Source organism: Anabrus simplex, chromosome 3 (assembly GCF_040414725.1).
Source record: "Anabrus simplex isolate iqAnaSimp1 chromosome 3, ASM4041472v1, whole genome shotgun sequence".
Lineage (NCBI taxonomy): Eukaryota > Metazoa > Arthropoda > Insecta > Orthoptera > Tettigoniidae > Anabrus > Anabrus simplex.
Window position 1 is genome coordinate 279826207 of NC_090267.1, and position 22246 is coordinate 279848452.

The 22246-nt window shown below is 37.4% G+C and overlaps 1 protein-coding gene across 4 annotated transcripts in view; it reads right to left on the reverse strand.

Moving 5' to 3' along the window:
* LOC136867227 (FK506-binding protein 15) overlaps window positions 1-22246 on the reverse strand; it is a 282391-nt gene that overhangs the window by 209220 nt on the left and 50925 nt on the right. For all 4 annotated transcript variants that reach the window (XR_010859645.2, XR_010859643.2, XR_010859644.2 and 1 more), the window contains 3 exons: window positions 4338-4466; window positions 4106-4254; window positions 3831-4002 (listed from right to left, as the gene is read on the reverse strand). Coding sequence is in view for 1 of the 4 variants with exons in the window: in XM_067144367.2 (XP_067000468.2) it covers window positions 3831-4002; window positions 4106-4254; window positions 4338-4466 (450 nt within the window). In the remaining 3 variants the exon portion in view is untranslated. The remainder of the gene's footprint in view (window positions 1-3830; window positions 4003-4105; window positions 4255-4337; window positions 4467-22246) is intronic.

Consider the following 22246-nt stretch of genomic DNA (forward strand, 5'->3'; position numbering starts at 1 on the left):
TGCTGGGGCTGTACCTTAGTAAAGGTCACAGCTGCTACCTTCCTAATCCTAGCCCTTTCTCATCCTTACCTTGCCAAAAATCTTCTATATGTTGGTGCGGCTAAATTAAACCATTACATTTATATTTAGAAAACAACTGTATGCCTTTCTTTGTTGACAGATTTGTTGCTTCTTCTGAATTTATCCCTCATAACTCAATAGTGATCCTCACCTAGTTTCCCAAGTCTACCTCAGGTTCTGTTCAGTACAGTTGAATTCACTCACTACTGTCACTATTTTACCCAGGTGATACAAAAGGTTGAACAGAAAGTGAAGTATCCCACAAAGGTTTCAAAGTATAATAACTTTTGAATAGAAATATACTGTCTAGAAAAGACATCATCAAGTAGTTGCTCTAGGAAGCAGGTGCTACTTGCTCCACTCGGGATGGCTGGCTGCTGCATGAGAAGAGAGCAGCGGACTGGCAGCTTCCATACTGTGGCAGTACTTGCAGTAACCGGACAGAGATAATGTTACCATATGAACAACAACAACAACAAATTTAGCGCATGGATCATGCAGAAGGAATAGGACAGATTATAGAGTATGACATGACAAGAAAATTATTTATCAACAAAGGGAAAATACAGCAGTGTGCAATATGACCTGAATAAATAAATTTTCATGATTAAGTAACTAAAGTTTTGGGATACATGCATTTATTGAAAGAAAATATAGGCTCGAACGTTGTGTGCTTTGAGAAAAACGTGCATCCCCACTAGCCATCACTACGTATTACGCCACGCACTTTCCCTCCATGCTCGCTCAGCTGCTCTCGTTGCTGAACAGCGGGGAGAAAACTGGTTCCGAAGTTGTTTCACTACGAGTTGATGCTAGCTGGTCTAGGAAAATATCCTGCGCCAGGGTAAGTACGGCAATGTCAGGAATGACATAATGGATAATTTGTTGGTTGTTTCCCCCACCAAATATTGTTAGGGGCTGCCTGGCCGAGGCGGTAAAGGCGTGCTCGGTTCACGCGGAAGGATGTGGGTTCGATTCCCTGTCAGGAAGTCGAAAGTTTAAGAAAAGAGATTTCCACTACCGGAGGTGCATATGGTCCTGAGGTTCACTCAGCCTACACCAAAAATGAGTACCAGGTTAATTCCTGGGGGCGATGGCGACCGGACGTAGAGCTAACCACTCTACCCCACCAAGTGCCGAGGTTACAGACAGTTGAAGCCTTTACCTTCCATCCCTCCAAGGGCCTTTATGGCCTGTAGAGAGATGACTTTGCTTTGCTTTTTACCACATGTTTTTCCTGACAAGATTGCCCTGACAGAGAGTTTCGTCCTAGACTATATGCTCCTATTTGAAAGTTGCCGTATTTAGACCCCTCTATAAGCTACATCAATTTCTGCACAACCTGTTGAATCATGCTGTATTTTCATAATTTTCCCTAACTCCCCCAGTACAAGTATCATCGAAGTAGTGGATGAACATATTCAGTCCCTTTTACTGCCTGCATTCACCTGCTTTCCTCAAAACAGTTTTTTCTTCTCTTTTTTTACTTCATGATCTAGAACTGCTTTCTGGGATTCTCTTTCAATTAGGATATCCAGTACCTAAATTTAAGCCACTCCATATTTCTCTAATGAACAGATTTCAAATCACAGGTGAAACAACAGATGAATCATTTTCTGTACTTCTTGAAACTAAGTATTAAAAGTACCCAGCAACACTGCAAATGCTTTTAATTAATTCCACATTTTCAAAACAGGTACAATTTCATACTGTACCTAGTTTTACACAGACTCCCCAAAACATGTAATTTTAATTCTTCTTACTGTGGTGCTCTCGCCCCACAGGAGGTTGGCAATCATCATGAAGTAATATTTCCTATTTTGCAGCATACAGGGTTGCCATATTGTGGATACCAAATCACTGTCAAAGATTCCATGCCCAAGAAAACCATCTCTACTCACATCCACCTTTCCTTTCTATCTTGACTTCTATGAACAGTTGTATTACGTACTATTCATCATTTCAGAAAAGGTATCTGAAATAGGCTGCATTCCTTCATGAGGATAAGACTTTGTATGATTGTAATGCAGAATTGCACTTTTGTCCTCAAATATATTCACATGTTAAGCAACGGTGCAACAGATTCTAACCTACATTCAGAGCGTTCTACAACAGAATCTATTGCAATATATTACGTACCATATTCCTCAAGAAAAAACTATCAATATCAATATTACTACTGAGCAGTCATTTGATAGTAAAATGGCATGCAACTTCATGTCCTGTCAAAAAGCACATATGCAAGTACTGTACATTTTCACCAATGTTATGAGGGAGTCTGTCCCATTCTTTAGAGTCAACACGACATGACATGAAGTTCTGTGATGCTTTAAGAATATCTCTTATACTCATATCAATGGAGGAAGATCAGCCATTCCTTGCAGTTGACAAGAGTCTGCAGTTTGTTGTCAGGAACAGTTGTTCAATGTCCAACATTCAACCAGTATCTCATACTGTGAACACATTGATGACTCAGTCAGTAAAAAGACATTACTAAATGCATTCTCTTCAACCTCACTTGAGACTCTCATTTTTGCTACTTCAGTATTTCAATGAGCTTGATTTTGAACTAGGATATTGTATCCGGTGGGATGATCTGTGAAAAGTTATACTTAAAGTCTTCTTAAAAGAGATTAACCAAATGGTTAAGTAATATAAAGACAGGAATATGAAGAGAAACACATAACAGGATAAGCAAAATGACAGGTCAGTGTGGGAAGAGGGAGCAATAGAAAGAAAACACAAAAGGACAAGGACACTACACATCTTCATACACTGCCGTCTTCAAGTAGATTGATACAGATTTCGATTCCCACAGAAAACTTGAGATGTTTGTCCTGAATGAGTAAATTCAAAATTCCAATATAAATGGCCCATTATTGGAAATTATAAATGTTCCATCAAACTATTCTTGTTTGCCAGTGCTTTGTCCTAGCGTGCCAATTTGGGCTCATAAGTTGGTGACTAGCACACCTATCAAGATGCATGACCAGTGTATGTAGTGGAGGCAACTGCTCAGGCTACTTGGAGCCTCAGGCAGTGCCAATATGATGAGCCCAAACTGGCATACTGTGGCAAAATACTGGCAACTAAGAATGAGCCAGTTGGAAAATGAATAATTTCCAATGATGGACCAATTAAATTGGAATTGTGAATTTATTCATTCAGGACAGATATTTCAAGTTCCCTATGGGAATCGAAATCTACTGCATATCATCTGATGGCCTAGCCAGCATCAATTTTCAAAGAAGAGACCAAGTCTCTCATAGTGCACTGGCACTTCCCAAGGTTCCAAGTAGCCTGCGTAGAAGCCTCCACTACATGCACTAGCCATGCGTCTTGGTAGATGTGCTAGTTACCAACTGATAAGCCCAAATTGGTATACTGGGGCTAAATGATGGCAACCAAGAATGAGTTAGCTGGAAAATAATGGACCAATTAGATTGGAACTTCAAATACTATTTGAGGGGTAATCTTGACAGATCTTCAGTCTTGATATGGGAAGTGAAGAATAAGAAGAAAGCCAGGTAAGACAGGAAAAGGGAAGACACAAAAAGACAAAGAATACAGTTATTGATGAAAGACTAGGAACACAGAACAGACACTGGAGGAGGAAAGGAGCCCAATGGGTCTTATAAACAAAGAGTAAAATGATTAAGTTTTGAATGGAAATAAAGATGATGACATATTCTATACATAAAGACTTACTACATAACAAAAATTGGGAAAATGATTAATGCTGTATTCCCTAAATCTGGCAAAATACTCACCTCAGTTTCTTCAGAGTCACTGGGATTACACACCACAGCACCCTTAAGAGGTAGGGTTGCTTGACCCATCCGGGCCATACGAGATATGATACTGGCTTTATGAGTCTTCGGGCTGTTGGTAAGAGCTTCTGAGATTGAGGCTCCTCGAGCTTTGATGCTAGTCTCGTCAGTGCTGGTTTGTAAGAAAGGAAAAAAAAATCACAAATTTCTTTTTATAATATCTTAGATATATCACTTCCTTTCAAAGCACGTATCATTTTCAGTTATTCATGTACCTGGAATCTACATTACTTTCTGAACTCTCTGCCAGTTGCTTTAGCCCATCAAGTGTAGGTTCACGGGATTTTTTGGCACTTTTGATACGGACAACTTCTACTTCAACAACAAGCTTAGAATTGGGCAGTGCTTGGGGCTTCCAAGGACCCTGAAATGAGCAATAATAAAGACCATGGGAAAATTGTCCTCTGTACGCACACAATCTGCAAAACATATTCTGAATTCACTTACAAATAACACAGGAGCCAAGACAATTAGTCTCTTGCCAGTCTTTGAAATGCCCAACAATGCTTCCTCCCAAACTCCTTTACGTATTTTAACTCGCTGAGGTTTTTCAGCTTTCAAGTTGTTTTCAATCTCCTGGAAAAATAAATATTTAATTAACTAAGAGTAGGAAATTAAAATTTTATGTTTATAAAAATATATTAAACTTATCAAGATATCATGCAGTGTTATCCTTAATTAGAAAATAACATAAGATTTCCAAAAACAACAAAAAACTTCAATGTCGATATTAATTAATGTTGGTTAACATCCCCTCTATTACTGAACTACGAGATAGTGGAGAACTTGAATGTTGCCTTGTAAAGGGTTGTTGTCCAACATTTCAATCAACCTACTATCACAGGTCTCTCTAATTGAGATCATAAGACTTCTAACTGAGGAAGGAATGGAGGTAGGTCTCCCTCAAGCAATGTACAGGATACGGTAGGCTTTTTTAAGAACGAAGCCATACCTTCGAGTGTCAACTCACTTAAATGAACCTTAAAAGTTTTTCAGTCTGTTGAACACACAAGTTAAATATAAATATAACACTATAAACACTGTAACATACATCTAAAACAAACACATTATTAAACAAGGTATAAAAATACACATTATTAAACAAAGAATGACATGTTTCATTCTTAAAAGAACATCCTCAGATTCTACCAAGTCACACTCAATATTTGGAAATATTTATGTTTATTTCTGTCGAAACATGTACAAATTTGAAATTTGGTACTTATTTTAATGAGTCCTGCCTTGTTTCAACTCCAACATACACTGCGTGATGTTTGAAACACTGTTGCTCCCTCATTGGCTCGAATACAAACGGCTGCTAGTTCACTGCCCTTTATTATGTCACTCCCCCACCCTGGTAAGGTCAATGACATGCCGTACTTCCCCTGAAGTACTGAAGTTGCCATCATCATCATCATCATCATTCCTCATATTACAACTCATTTTTTTAAAACTACACAAGGTTTCTTAATGAGTATTTAACGGTCTGTCTATTATACTAGTAATTTTATTAACTTAGAGTCTCTGCAAGATGTTATTTTTAGTGATAAATGATAATTTACTTAAAGATCGTCTCGAGCGGCGAGGACGGTGCATAAGTTCGGAGAACTTACTACAGATAAGAATATCCTAACGCACTTTCCAGACCTTCACGTCAGAGATTACCTCTTGCGGGATTCGACAATACATTTTTTTAAACATTCGCCCTACTTAGTTACCATCCAGACAACATTTACACTTGTTAAATTGGCACTTAAAGAGTCCCACAGGAGGTAATCTCTGACTTAAAGGTCTGGAATGTGGGTTAGGATATTCTTATCTGTAGTAAGTTCTCTGAATTAATGCACCACCCTCGCCACTCGAGACCATCTTTAAACAGATTATAATTTGTCACACTAAAAATAACATCTTACAAAGACTCTAATTAAAAAATAAAATTACCAGTATAATAGGCAGACCATTAAATACTCTTTAGGAGCTGAATAATAATAATAATAATAATAATAATAATAATAATAATAATAATAATAATAATAATAATAATAATAATAATAATAATAATAATAATAATAATAATAAAGTATAAGTATATAAAGTATTCAAAACAATATTACTCAACAGAGTACAATCTACACTTGACAGTCAACTGGGTGAATATCAAGCTGGGCTTAGAAAGGGCAGGTCATGCTCTGAACAGATGTTCAACTTGAAGTCAGTAATTCATCACAGACAAATGAACTCAAAAGATATAGTCGTTACATTAAACGATTTTAAAAAAGCTTTTGACTCTGTTGATAGAGAAATCTTAGATAAAACCAAACGTGAGTTTGGAGTTAAAACCAAATTGGCAAACCTGATCCGTGAAACCCTTACAGACACAGTCTGAAAAGTTAAATTTATGGGTGAGATATTGCGACCTTTTAAAATAAAAACAGGTGTCAGACAAGGTGATGGCTTATCTCCACTCCCTTTGAATTGTATCTTGGAAAAAGTTGTGAGAATTTGGAACAAAAAACTGAAGCACCATAATATATTACCACTTATGCTGGGGAGAAAGAACAAAGGTGTTGCAATAAATTACCTAGCATTTGCAGATGATTTTGCCATATTCTCTGAAAGCCTAACTAATGCAGCAATACAAGTAATCTTCTGGAAGAAACAGCCAACATGGTAGGCTTAAGAATTTCGGCAGAGAAAACAAAATTAATGACGAATATAAAAAATGCTCCAAAATTGCTAGGACAGATGTTGGTTCAATCGAAAGGGTAAAGCAATTCAAATATTTGGGGGAAACAATCCACGAAAATGGTTTGGAAAAATCTGCTATAGAGGCAAGAATACACAAAATGGAAAGAGCATATGGTGTAATAAAAAATACATACAACAAAAAATGGTTATCTAAAATTATTAAAATAAAGCACTACAACACAGCTGTGAAACCAGAATAGTTATTTGCCAGTGAATGCTTAGTACTTAATTATAAACTTGAAAGGTTGGAAGTACTAGAAAGAAGAATAAGAAAAATATTAGGCCCTCTAAAAACTACAGAATTTTGGAAATTAAGAAGTAATAACAAAATTTATCAGAACATAGAAAACATATCTATAACAGTATGGAAGAAGAGACTGCTATTTTTTGGACATATTTACAGAATGGACAACAGACTAACCAAAAAGATCTTCACGTATCTTTGGAAGAAAAAGTCAACAATCACCTGGATTCAAGAGATCAAAAAAGACTTGGAAAGAACCAACATCAGAGAAGAAGTAATGGAAAGAGAAATTTTCAGGAAGAAAGTTTTAAAGATGGAGGAATTCCAAGGGAGGGAGGCAAAGAAAACTGGCACAAAGTGGCCTGAAGAAAGGAAAAAGAAACATAGTGAAACAATGAAGGAATATTGGAAGAAAAGGAAGGAACAACAACAAAGGATGAAGAATTAAAATTGGAACGTGGTCGCTAGTAGGCCCTAATGCAGCAGCAATAATAATAATAATAATAATAATAATAATAATAATAATAATAATAATAATAATAATAATAATAATAATAATAACAACAGCAACTTCAATGATAATACCAGAGAACACTACAGGTAAAGCACCTGAAGGGGAAGTACAGCATATCATTGACCCGAACAGGGTGGGATAGTGACATAATAGAGGGCAGCGGACTGGCAGCCGTTTAGATTAGAGCCACTGAAGGAGCAACGGTTTTTCAAACATCACGCAGTGTATGCTGGAGTAGAAACAAAACAGGACTTCATTAAAATAAGTTCCAAATTTCAAATTCAGACAGAAATTTAGACAGAAATTTAAAAAAATATTTCCAATTATTGAATGAGACTTTGTAGAATCTGGTGATGTTCTTTTAACCCTTTGCAGTCCAATTTTCTGTCATATGTTCCAACAGTCTGGTCCAAATTAATTTTGCACATTTATACCTAGTCAGATTAAACTCAGAATTTTTATTAGTAATTATAATTATATTATACCGTACATTCTATGGCAAAGGAATTAGTTTCCGTAACAATTTTAGTCGTCAGTGCAGGAGTAAAAAACAACAACAAAAAAACCCGTAATAAAATGAAGTGGAGTGATGCAGCTACGCAGAACCTGCGGTCCTCTAGTTTTCTGACCTGATGAATAACTTAGTCTAGGTGGCTCACTATCATGAAATGTAAAAAAATTCCGGTAAACACTATTGCCGTTTGCATTCCCATTTGTATGTGCGGAAGTATGTTCAGCATCACTATTACTGAAAAATATCAACCCTGACCTGAGAAGCGTCATCATTGACGTGTGCCGTATCCCCTCCTCCAACCCGGCCCATTAGCGTGTCTTCTTGCTTTTGTAGCATTCACTGGAACTTCCTCTTCTGAATATTCAGAAACAGCATATGATGGTCCGGGATCATTCCGCGCTTTTTTACGCACAGGTCCAGTCGCTAAAGTTTCACTTGCAATGCTGGAGTTCACTACACCTTCATCTTCACTTGACAGTTTTCTAAACTCTTTGTTACAAGTGAAAAATGTAATGCGAGTGGAATGTATTTTTTTTGAAGTCTTTGTTTGTAAAATACAATATGATGTTTTATTTTTATTGACCTAACCTGTACTGTATAATGTTGTAACATAGGCATTTGTAAATAGTAGAATTCTGTCCTATAGTTCCTGGAAGGATCTAGAAAGTTACATAACTTTTGTACAGGGTGTGTTACTTTGTTGGTATGTGTTCTAGAAAGTGTGTTCTGTCTATTCTGGAAAAATACGACTTTCGCGATCATGCGTATTCTAGAATGTTAGTCAAAGTTCTCGATCTAAAGTAAGGTTGTGATTGGTGAGTCTAGGTGGCGATAGGGAACATGTGCACGCTGATTGGTTGCCTCCAAGGCCAGTAATTCCTATATATAGTGAGCGAGGCAGTGTTCGAAAAAATTCTGTATCCTGAATTCTGTCGGTCTCGGTTTATCTGTCTGCGAGCAGCCTATCTGGATGACGTCCCTCCGGTTTTCGGGATGGCACACTCCTCGGGTAAGCACTCTTGAATTCCGTTCCTGCTAAAATTTCCGTAATGTTCCGATTTGCTTTTCATACAGGAGTCTGCCCTAACCTCGCCTAGATTCACCAAATTAGCTACTTATGATGCCTTAGTTTTTCAGCTAGACTTACCTGTTCGTTTCCGAGGCATTCCCGTTTTGTTTCACTAAAATATGTATATTGTAGTTTAATAGTATTTCCCTTGGGGTATGCCTCTGATAGTTCTGTATCACTTTAGGTACGCTAGATTTTGGATAACCTGTAAATTGCATTGTACTACTGCATTGGTAACTAGATGTACAGTTGATTTGTAATTTGAATTTACACTGCTATGAATAACCTATGTATATCACTGAACTTATAGCTCATAACTTGGAATGTATTTGTAGAATTATCTTGTAAATAATATTTTTAAAACTAAGGATCACGGTGATTCATTTCGGAATCTGCTATCTAAGCCATGTCCATGCCTTTGGTAGGTTCCCAGCCCTTCCATCTTCCCGTTTTGTCGTTTACTAGTTGGCCCTACTGATAGTTACGTACTTGTTTTGTTGGAGATCCGCGTAAAGGCTAGTTACTGTTTTTCCAAGTTTGTAGTGTTTTCTTATATTGTGTATTGTTACTCTTACCTTCCCCTTTTAACTGTGTTTGTGCCTTGTTTGGTGTTACCACTGTAGTAGAGGTAGCACTCTTCATCTAATTCAAATAAATAATCATCGTCACTGCTATGTAAATAAACGTGCATACATATTTTTTATTCACTCACATTTGCCGATTTTATATCGCAAATTCAACCGAGACAATTCGCTTATACAGATAAACATGCCTAGTACAACACGTGTGCAGCACTGCTCACTGTAAACACACGTGACAGGCGACGGGTAACCACGATGACACAAGGCTACATATATCTCGTATTATATACATGGAGATAACACAACGGCTTCTTTTGTGCACAAAAATTTGTTCTAGAAACTCCAGGGATATCGATCAACCTCAATCAGGTCAAAGAACTTCAATAAATAATTTCTCGTATAGAACGAAACATAATGTCGAGGTGAGCTCGAGGTTGGACCGGTTACAATAAACCATGATGTCAAGGTCACTTCGACATTGGACCGGAAAAGGTTAAGAATGAAACATGTCATTCTTTGTTTAATAGTGTATATTTTTACTCCTTGTTTAATCATGTTTTTTTTACAGGTAAGTTACAGTGTAATATTTATATTTAACTTCTGTGCTTGACACTCTGGAAAGCTTTTAAGTTATTTTGGATTCAGTAGGTATACAAGAGGGAGGAGGGGAGAAGTTGTGTAAGATGGGTGGGCTAATATTTTACGGGGAAGGAAAATAAAGGCCAAAGGCTCTCCCCGGGGGGAAGGTTCAGAAGAGATATCTGTGAGGAACTGGAATGAGTCACTGCAGGTAGAAGAGCAAAGGGGTGATGAAGAGGGAAGTGTAACAGTGGAGGGAGGAGGTAAGAGGAAAGGGAAAGATAGCAAAGGGAAATGTTGAGTGCAGGATAGGAAGACAGGGGTGGAACAGGGTCATAAGAGGGAGAAAGGGGAGGAGGAAGTAGGATCTGCTGCTGATATGCAGGATAAGGTAGGTGGCATTCAGGCTCTGGTCATGGGGGGGCCCTATTGTTTGGCACGTGTGGGAAAGTTTGAGGAGGACAGAGAACCAGGGTAGAGTGTTCGGGAATTGGGTTAAAGCAGATAATGTTATTTTTTCTTTTTCAACAATTTGCAGCGACACAGATAGGTCTTATAGCAACGATGGGAGAGGAAACGCCTGGGAGTGGGAAGGAAGCAGCCGTGGCCTTAATTAAGGTACAGCCCCAACATTTACCTGGTATGAAAATGTGAAACCACGGAAAACCATTTTCGGGGCTACCAACAGTGGGGTTTGAACCCACTATCTCTCAGATGTAAGCTCACAGCTTTGCACATGCCTCTAACCACACGGCCAACTCGCTCGGTGGCAGATACTGAGGAAAGGAGAAGAGAAGAAAGATGGTAAGGAGTAGATGGTAGTTTTTTATATTGGTGCCAACAATGTAAGGCAAGCAGGAATACGTACCAACAGAGTTGGGGATGTGTGGGTCCTACTTATCACAGTGCGGCAGAAGTTCAAGGGTGCAGAGACTGTTATCAGTGGGATAATGTGTACGAAGGATACTGACTGGAAAGTGATCAGGGATTTAAATGAAACTAGTGAGTGGGTATGTGGGAAACTTGGAGTGAAATTTGAAGATCCTAATGAGTGGCTAGAAGATAGAGATCTACATGCAGATGGCCTTCACTTGAATTGGAAGGGGGACATATAAGTTAGGTTTGTTTAGAAGGGTTATAGCAATACACCTTCCGGAAACAAGGGTCGATTAGGGAGCAGTGGTGAGAATACAAGGAGTTGGAAATCAAGTAAGGATGACAAAGTTGTTACTGCTAAACTGTAAGGATAAGAATAGAATTATGTCAATTAATCTATATATATAATTTTAACATGTAACAAAATATTGTGAGAAAACTGCAATACTAAAGCCTATGTGTTGTTATTGTTGTTGTTGTATCTTACGGCTAGCCCGGATTCCAATCCATCATTTCTCTTGCGTTCCAGTATAGTTGAGTAAGATTTCCTTAAGTTCTGGCTGTCACATCAAGTTTGTTGCAATGTAGCAGGTGTTCCTTATCCATTTTGCTTCCAGGGTCATGGCAAAGTGTGTATTTTTTGGATCTAAGGATGTTGATTCGTTTCAGACGAGCTGCAAGAAAGTCGTGGCCAGTGTTAAGTCTGAACAAGGCTACAGCTTCTCTTCTTGGTTTTATTTTATACTGATCCCATTTAGCATTAATATCCTTCCATAATTTGGTTTCTACTGTTTTCTTTGTCTTCATGCCTGTTTTTAACAGTATTTTTCAGAATCCTTTTTGCTGACATAAAATCAGTCTGACTGGCAGGTTTTTGTAGTGTGGTACCTTTTTTTGGCTAATCTGTCTGCCTCTTCATTACCTGTTATTCCAACAAGAGAAAGATTCCACTGAAATGAGATCTGTTTGTGGAGTCTTTGGAGGGTTTTTATCATACATAGAATTTCTTTCAGTTCTTTATTTTGAGACTTATTATTTGACAAGATGGCAGCTTTTGAATCTGTAAAGATAACAAATTTTTGGTACATTGTTTCTGCCTAATAACTGTTGTAGTGCATGGAAAATTGCTTTTATCTCTGCATCAAAATTTGTTTTATTTTGGACTACTGGGAAGTGGAGTGAAAAGAGAGATGAATGTCTTCCTGCCCCAGTTCTGTTTTCCTTGTCCTGTGAGCCATCTCTATATATATTTTAGCCATTAATTAAATGGATATTTTTCTTCTATTGTACAGAGGGCCAGCTGTTTTAGATCATATGGTGAACAGTCTTTCTTGCAGGCCTCTTCTATCAAAGTAAGATCTGCAGTCTTCTTCTCTTCTTCTTTTTCTACCACTTTTCCCACAGCTGTGGGGTTGCGGGTGCAAACTGTGGCGCACATGTGTATTTGACCCTGTTTTGCAGCTTGATGCCCTTCCTCACACCAACCCTATATCGAGGGATGTAATCACCATTGCGTGTTTTTGGTAGCATAGTGTGTTGTCTGAATAAGAAGAGGAAAGTGCTGGGACAAACACAAACACCCAGTCCCCAGGCCAGAAGAATTATTCAGAGGTAATTAAAATCCCCGAACCGGCAGGAATCGAACCCGGGACCCTCTGAACCGAAGGCCTCCACGCTGACCATTCGGCCAATGAGTCGGACAAAGTGGGATCTATAGTCACTTGTGTATATTCAATGGGGGTGACTTGATGTATCCACAAAGACGCATATAAAGTGCTGTCAATTGTGTACACTGTTTTATTAACAAACTATTATGCACACATCAATAAACCACTATTTTTAACAGCTGCCTACTATGAAGAATAAGAAGAAGACTGCTACACTTGCATGTCAACCAACTACCAACCCAACAAAATTCACATACTTGACTTCTAACACTCGGTTAACACTACTTCCACACAAGTCTCGTTAAAACAACTTAACTCTATCCTGAAGACTGCCTCTTTATATACATTGCCTGGCCAGGCTTCTAGAAAAATATGACAGTATGTTTTCTCATAATAGCCTATTTACAATGCAAGTAATTTTCTACATAATTCTAGTCACACATAGTGTTGCTCTGGACTTATTACAGTGTGTTGCACAATATTGCAGTGGATTATACATCATATATACAAGTAATAAAAAATTATATACTATTAACTACATTACATTAAATAAACTCATATTAATATATATTACAGCAGATGTTTCAAGACATAACCTCACAAATAATACAATCATGATTATACCAAATAAAGTTTGTACATAACTACGTAAATAATAATAATAGATATAAAAACTTCATAACCATACCTCACAAGTTAATAATAATAATAATAATAATAATAATAATAATAATAATAATAATAATAATAATAATAATAATAATTCGAGCTCAATATTTGCATTATTTACCCATGGGTAGAATACTGTTTCCAAATTATATTAGTCTATTACACTTTCATCAGACTGGCATACAGAGTCGTTCAAGTTTTATTTGCAATTGTATTAATATATTCTTTGGCGAGACTCAAAGGATCTTTTTGGGTTTTAAGAGTGGGGTTAGTAACTGGTTTTTGGCCCAGGTCATTTGGGGTAGTCTTTGTAAGCTGAGATATGCGTTGGCTGTTTGTTGTTTCATCTCTTCTTCTATTGGCAAGCTGTGGGTATACAGTTGTAAGGCAGTTACAGGAGTGCTTTTTATTGCGCCTGTTATGATTCATAGCCGGCCCCATGGTGTAGGGGTAGCGTGCCTGCCTCTTACCCGGAGGCCCCGGGTTAGATTCCAGGCCAGGTCAGGGATTTTTACCTGAACCTGAGGGCTGGTTCAAGGTCCACTCAGCCTACGTGATTAAAATTGAGGAGCTATCTGATGGTGAGATAGCGGTCCTCGTCTAGAACGCCAAGAATAACGGCCGAGAGGATTCGTCGTGCTGACCACACGACACCTCGTAATCTGCAGGCCTCCGGGCTGAGCAGCGGTCGCTCGGTAGGCCAAGGCCCTTCAAGGGCTGTAGTGCCATGGGGTTTGGGTTTTTGTTATGATTCATAGGGCATTATTCTGACACCTCTCAAGGCGATCAATGTTTGATTGGGGTGCTGTAGTAAATACTTCACTGTCATATTTTATAATAGGTTTGATGTATTATCCATCAAAACAAAGGTCTCCATCTCAGGATTACTAGAAAAATATTAATTTCATTAAGTCCTTTATTTGCAAAAAATAGCCATTTATTTGAATAGTATGATGCTTAGGTCATTGCAGTTAACATAATTTGCTCGTAGATGGCTCTATGAAAGTTGTCTATGCTGATCTTTCTATGCCAGCCCGACAGAGGGCAGAGGGCTCTATGAAGTTGTCTATGCCAATCTATCTATGTTAGTCCAATAGATGACTGTGTGAAATCAAGTTATACCAGAATGTTACTTGTTGCTCCATGTTGGTTCTAATAAGAAAGAAACAGAAAGAAATCCATCTCAGCATATCCTATATTTCAAAAATTCCTTTATTATGAAACTTAATTAAATTATTCAGTATAGGGTTATTAAATGAAGTCTGTATGCACTGCCAAGCATGATATTTCACAACGGAAATGGTAAATGGGCATTTTAATTCATGATGCCAAAATGGTTTGGTATTTTCCACAACCTCAAGTAAACAACGTACTTAAAGGTATTATGCTGCTTGGTAATGATTTCATGAACCATACCAACCAGTATAATAGTACAATGTCCTTTGCAACCTTCTCTACTAACAGTAGCCACATTCCAGGATTAGCTGCTTACAGTTTTAAGATTCAAGGGATGATTTACATTTCAGATTTACTGCCTACTTAAATTTGCTGAGCATTATACGGCAAGCTTTATGTGATAGATTCAAGTCTTGCCAATAGAATTTGTTGTGAAAATCGCCTTCCGGAGTTCAGTATATTTTCTGTTACTTTTCTCATGCTTACTGTATCATCAGTTTCATTTTTGGTCTTTGTTGACAGCTATTGCTGTGACAGGCCACTTGTAGACGTATATTTACCAGATATTATAATAGGGGTTTAATCATGGTTAAGAAGTGATATTATAGAGGTGGAAATTTTCTCACAGTACAGGAGTGTTTATCATAGAGACATGATAGATTGAATAGGAATGGAAATATTCATACTGATGAAATAAGAATTTGTAAGCTATGAAAAAGTTAAGGATGAGAAATATGAAATTTTAGGTGTAATGCAATCTCTAAATATTGTCATGTTCAGCGTCTGTCTCATCCTCAATGTACCCTTCAAAAGTTCTCAGACGCACTATGTACAGCATGGCTCCATATACCCGTGGAGATCTATCAGCACTTAACACAGTGCTAGCACATCTAGCTCCTGTCTATGCTGCAAAGAGCAGTTACTCTGGACATTAAAATGTGGTGATAAGGTGATTGGACTGTGAATGTGAGGATTTACAGAAGGCAGAGGTATTTAGTAAGCAGTTTGTAAAGATATAAGGATAATGTTCAGGTAAAGGAGGTGACTAACATTAGCAAATTACTGAAATTTACCTGCGGTAACAATCTATTATCAAAATAATACAAAAGTTGAAAACTAGAAAAGCAGCTAGAATCGATAACATTTTTGGGAGTATAATAATGGCTTTGGGTTTGGATATAGCATCACATCTGAAGAATTTTTCTTACTGTCTGCAAGAAGGAGCTATACCAAACGAATGTGGAGTTGCTACTGTAGCCCCAGTGTTCAAAGGAAAGAGGCAAAGTTTGGACTGGGAAGACTCGGGAGAAAGGAGACGAGCTGCTCGACTAAGTGGTACGTTTACAAGTAATGAAAATACCTATGTTATTGGTCCTATTGAAAAGACCTACATAACAAAAGTTATAGATAATACAATTTCCGATCATTTATGTTTTATTCAGATTTAATAATAATAATAATAATAATAATAATAATAATAATAATAATAATAATAATAATAATAATAATCATCATCATCATCATCAGCATCATCATCATCCATATTTGCATTATTTACCCATGGGTTAAAAAATATTGTTTCCAAGTTATATTAGTCTATTACACTTGCATCAATATCCCCCCTATAACTTGAAACAATTTCAACAGTCTATCACACTCGTCGACTTTGCCTTGGTTGTAGATTGTATCTTCTCTCTTCCTCAATGTCGCTGGATGTGCTCTCCTCCAATTGACCGGGTCGTGCCGTGCCGGGGTTGGTGTTGCCTCGCTGCTAGCCTCTTCCTCGATGATAGTCGATGTGTTCTGCTCATGATGACCAGGTTGTGCTGTGTCATTAGTAGCCTCTCCTCCCGGTGGACCCATGACAGTACCAGGCTTGCTCTGTATGCGCAGTAGTTGGGAGACTTGCCGCAACTCTGATGCGTGGACCTTGACAGGAGGGTTGGTCTTTAGTAAGTAGACCCTATGGCCCAGCTGCTTATCCATCTCGACGGGACCAACCCACTTAGGTGCCTGACCTGCGTGAAACTCTCCAATATTATTACCGACTGGTTGGTTACGTCGCAGTACTTGTTGCCCTGGTAGGAAGATAGGAAGATCTGGGTCTCTTGGACATCTTGAACCTTGGCCTGGGTAAGGAATCTCTCCTCAGCCAAAGCTTGCTTTTCCTTGATGTCCTGCTACTGCTTATGCTGCCACTCTGCTAGGGAAACAGCTGCATCATCTTGACCTGAAGTGGGTGGTGGACGAATCTCCCAATCCCCGGTGCCGTTTAGCTGTCGACCGAGGAATTAACATGTCATCCCATCCCCCAGGGTTGTCTTACCCCCACAGTACTTTTTCCACATAAAATAATACGTGTACAAAATTTATCTTCAGAGCTATGCTGGAACATACACACATACATCTATAATCTCAATCATTTTGGGCATTTTCTTTTTAACCCCTATCCCCCACTCCATGCCGATAGGGCCTGAATTTGGACTTAATCGACATCCGGAGTGTCGCTATTCATTTCAGCAATCCAAAAAACTATGGATTCTACATTAATATTGGTTGTTTCTATTATTTTTATACTTCATCCCTTAACAACCCCACCCAAAGGGTGCTATGGGTTTCTTATCCCAACAGTATTTTTTTCCAGATAGTAGCTCATATGTGTACCAAGTTTAGTTGACAGCTATGCTGAAACATATGCACATACACCCATTTTGGATTTTCACCCTGATCCCAAAGGGGTCCAAACTTGGATGTAAACAACATCCGAAGTGTCACTGTTCATCTCAGATTAATGCTGTGTATGAAATTTATAATACAGTAGAAGTTCACTAGAGCGAGTACGGCATATAGTGGTAACTCCATTATAACAACAGCCTTTTCTGTCCCTTGAAAATTTGTATTTAAACTGTGTATTATCCTTCAGTTACAGTGACAACCCTATCACTCAAGCATCCGTTATTATGAGCGATTAAGCGTGCGTAAGTTTTTCCGTTATCAACATTTATGCACTCCAGTGATTATATACCATGTGATCGATCATCACATTAATCGTCTGCGGTACAGATTTTTTACTATGTTAACTAGCAAACACTCTCGTCGACATTCGAACTTGTCGCCGGTGGTGAGTTCATAATGTGGATGGAATTATTTAATTCTTGTCATTATGTTTTTAAAAAATTGTGAAAACATCATTGGAAAAACTAAGGAACTCTCAGACATTTTTGAAGAAGTCAATTAAATATTATTTTATTTTTGGTTGTAAATTTATGTAAATATTTGGTAAAATCATCATTGCAAAAACTAAGACATTTGTGAAGAAGTTGATGAAACATTTTGTTGTTGTTGTTGTGAATTTAAAAATGTTAATAGAAATTTTCAGGACTCATAAGACAGACAGTTAATTATATTTATTTAATCATTAAACTTGTATTTTTGTATTGGAGATCTCCAGTAGTGTGCTTGTTGTAACCCACCTTTTGTATCACCCTGTATTTGCCACGTGGAGGCTTCGATCACAAAATAACTGAGTTTTGCAATCAAAACCTCTAGAACGTGTTGGCCACATAACCATATAAGGTAATGTATTTTCATTGGTTGGAATAACAATCATTTACATTGGCGAAAATTTCGGGTCGAATCGTAGGCAGCTTCCCTGATTGGCTGTTTGAGTGTTTCTCAATTTCCGGCCTATGGCTCCTCGGTAGGAGCAGGGCTTTTGTCCATGTCTTTGGTTTTCATACGTTCTCACGGTCGGACGCACCTTGTGTGTGGGCCGGTCAGTGGCTCCAGTCACCTCGGGGTAAGCATGTTTTCTTTTCTCAAATGTTAAATTAATATGTAAATTTATCTGTTTCGGAGTTTACCTTAGACCCTGGTTTTCGCCGTTTTGTTTTGTAATGCCTTAGCTCATCAGCTAGGTCTATTATCCTTTGTTTTGGAGGCAATTTCCTTTTATTAACCTTTTGTGTAATGTAAAATTTAATTTTCCATCCGGGTTGTCTCCCGTAGTCCAGTATCAATTTAGGGTAAGCCTGTAGTGCTATGCGTCTCTCGCTGATGCGTATTAGGTGAGGACAGCAACTCTAAAGACCTCTGCATTAAATTTCAAATTCCGTTGTTATTTTCTTTGTAAACTATTGGTAATAATCTGTAAACTCTTTTTCTATTTGCCTTGCAAGATGGTTGTAATTATGTTTATATTCCCTGTTGAATTTTCCTTGTGAATTTCATTGTCGAAGTTATGCTCACCTTTTTTAAAATGTAATCACAATATTTTATTGCCATTTTAATTATCCAAAGAACCATCGACAGGAACCTCGCGGTTCGATTCAACTTGTTTCTTTATTGATCATGTTACCTTTTAATTACTATTATTATACCTTGTTGAAATTTCTTTATTGTTAGTAAACCAGACTGAAGGGTAAATGCTCTCACGTCTTTTTCCCCACAACGTCACGTAAGATCAAGTCCTCTTAGGGTTTCCGGCCTCCTTCCTATATCCTGTCTCTAGTTGTTATGTTGGTTATCCTGCGTATCTTTGTTTCTAGCCATGTGTATGTTTTTGAAATTTGAGATTGTTTTTATTTGTGTCTTATCGGATGACGCATGTTCCTTCAGGTTTGTTATTACTTTATTACTTTGTTTTATATGTGCTAAATTTTATGTGACCAGCTCTAAAAGGGGGAGGGGTGACAGAACTCAAGGCGATATTGGAGTCGATTAGTAATACGTCTCTCTCCACACTCCGTGCCATTCAACAGCCGTCCGAGGTCCCGCAATAAACTGGGAAATACCGTTCTTTTAGCGTCTTATGGACTTCACTCATAACATGTTTCCCACCTCATTTGACATACTGCAGTAATAAGCTAATGGAACCAGACACAAGCAACTGTTCACACTGTGTCCTTCAAGATTGATTTAATTACTCACAGAACTACTATCCTTACTCTGTACAAAGTGCAACAAGTCTTAAAATAAAACTGTTTTTATCAGACATTAAGTGTGACAAAAGTCAAACCCAGGACTCTTAAGATCCCAGTCTGGCAGAAATCAACTAATTATACGTCTTCTTAACTTATTGTATTCGAACTGCAAGTCTTAAAGCTTGCTAAAAAGAAGATAAATATTCTAGTCATTTTATTTTAAATGCAATGTTGTAATGTATTTTATATTGTGTAAATGTAATTTTTATATGATTGCCCGTTTATATGATCTATGATCGACTGAAACGTCTAACGAGGAAGTTTTACAGAATAAACTAACCTCTGAAATCATTCATCCACTCTGCGCCATATTTTGAGGTGCATCACATTCTTGCTTAATTTCAGAACATAGTTTTAAAATTAAGTGATCATTTCCTTCAGCCTTTATTTCTAACAAGTTAACTAGGCCTCGTTATTTAATTTTGAATTGTGCTTACAGAACACCAGTCGATGAGATAAAGCCAGTATTTGACCATCTGGTAGCAAAATTTTTCGTTGCTTATACCCCTGATGGCAAAGTGTCAATTGATAAGAACCTCTTGTTATGTAAAAAGGTGGCTGGGTGGAAAGCTTACACACCAAGAAAACGATTGCGTTTCATAATAAAATCATACAATTAATAAGAAGATGTACAATATTAGAAGGATCCACCTTTCAATACTCCGTTGTAAGTTGAACTAAAAAGAAGTCACAACTTGTTTATTGGGACCGGTTTCGACACATTACAAGTGTCATCGTAGTGTACGATATGAATCAATGTTAATTTTTTGCCTGTGTTCAATGTATTAGTTGTTTTAAGATCTTTATATCTTGCCCTACTTTACTATTTGGCTGATGATGACACTTGTAATGTGTCGAAACCGGTCCCAATAAACAAGTTGTGACTTCTTTTTAGTTCAACTTACAATGGAGTATTGAAAGGTGGATCCTTCTAATATTGTACATCATCTTATTTCTCTATTCAATACGGAACGATCATGAAGTTTTTAACTTTAAATCATACAATTATGCGAAGCTGGGACAGGGTATGTAACATGATCTGCTTCTGTGTGTATCATAATGAACAGCTGTAAAAGACATAACACTGTGAAGACTGTAAATATTACCTGTAGTGTAGTGTAATATAGTTTGTGTATGTCACTTACGAATTGTAGGTATGTAAAAACTAAATCCCTCAAAAGCGCTAACCAACATAAAAGAAAATTTCATGAGTATTATAATTAATTCCATTATAAATCTTTTAAGTACATGTAAACTTTGTAAATCTAAATTTACATATACAGAAAAATTTATTTCCAGGCAGAGATTGTTAGCTATAAATTACTGTATAAACGAAAACCAGAGCTTTGCTATTAAGAAAGAACAAGCTCGGTAGCACAGTGTGAAAGCACTTGGTACACTCTTGCACGAAGTAATAGGATTTTTCAACAAATAACGTTTATAGGAATAATCCGCATAACATAGACGAATTGAAGGAGAATATAACAATTAAATTCACTATATTCAAGCAAATATTTCTCTTAGGCCCTTTCTATACTTCATTTTAGTCTAAGATTGTTTTCAAGCATGTAATTAAATATTTTCTTCAATCAGGGAAATGGTTCCTTATCTGGGAGAGAGCCGGTGTGTACTGAGCTCCCCACTTTAGGGGTTAATGTTAGTTCCTCTGTGATCGACAATTATTTTTCTCAATTCTCTGAAATGTCAAAATGTTAACAATGAAACCAGCAAGCCACTTAAATAGCCAATTAGCTGCCTAGGTTGATCAGGGGTAGAATATTAACTCATGATCTCAAATTTGCAGTTCAAATCCAACAGAGAGAGTTTATTTTTGAAAGGCAGTCAAAATTCTTAGCACTCCATGTCTTTGTTATTGGCAAGTTAAAGTTCTCTGGTGGTGCACTCACTGTCCTACAACAAAATATAATTAACTCAACCATAAGTCTTCTCCAGCAGAATTCTGTTTTGATTGATAGTGAGCAGCACAATGAGAGTGTCAAAATTGGTATGCCGGCCACCTCGATGGGACCACTTTTAGAATGTCTTACTAGGTAGCGGCCATACGACGACGACGATGACAACAACAACAACAACAACAACAACAACAACAACAACAACAATAATAATAATAATAATAATAATAATAATAATAATAATAATAATAATAATAATAATGGCCAATTGTGAGCATTGTCTATTTCAGTCTGTGAATACAAATGGCCAGAGTATTAAGATCTACCATTTATCCAGTGAAAAAGTTTGTTGTTTTGGTGACATTAAAGCAGGTGAACTGATCTTAAAAGATGAAGTCACAATATTGAGTCATGTTTGTCACAGGTGAACAATGTAGTGGAAGTGGAAAATGTTTATTGAAGACCTTATTTGTAAAGTGTGGTAGTATGTTTTATTTGTAATGACCTAACCTGTACTGTGTAATTTGTAACATATGTATTTATAAATAGTAGATTTCAGTCTGTACTTACTGGAAGTATCTAGAAAATTGTTACATGAATTTTTGAACAGGGTGTGTTGCCTTTTGTTGGTTGTGTGTTCTAGAAGGCATTTTCTAACTATTCTGGAAATGGAAGATTCGCAAACGCACGTATTTGAGAAGCTTAGTTAAAGTTCGCGACAAAGTAGGAATTGTGATTGGTGAATCTGGGTGACGATAGGCGGGCTCATGCGTTCTGATTGGCTACTCCTAGGCCAGGGTTTACCTTTATATAGAGAGCAAAAC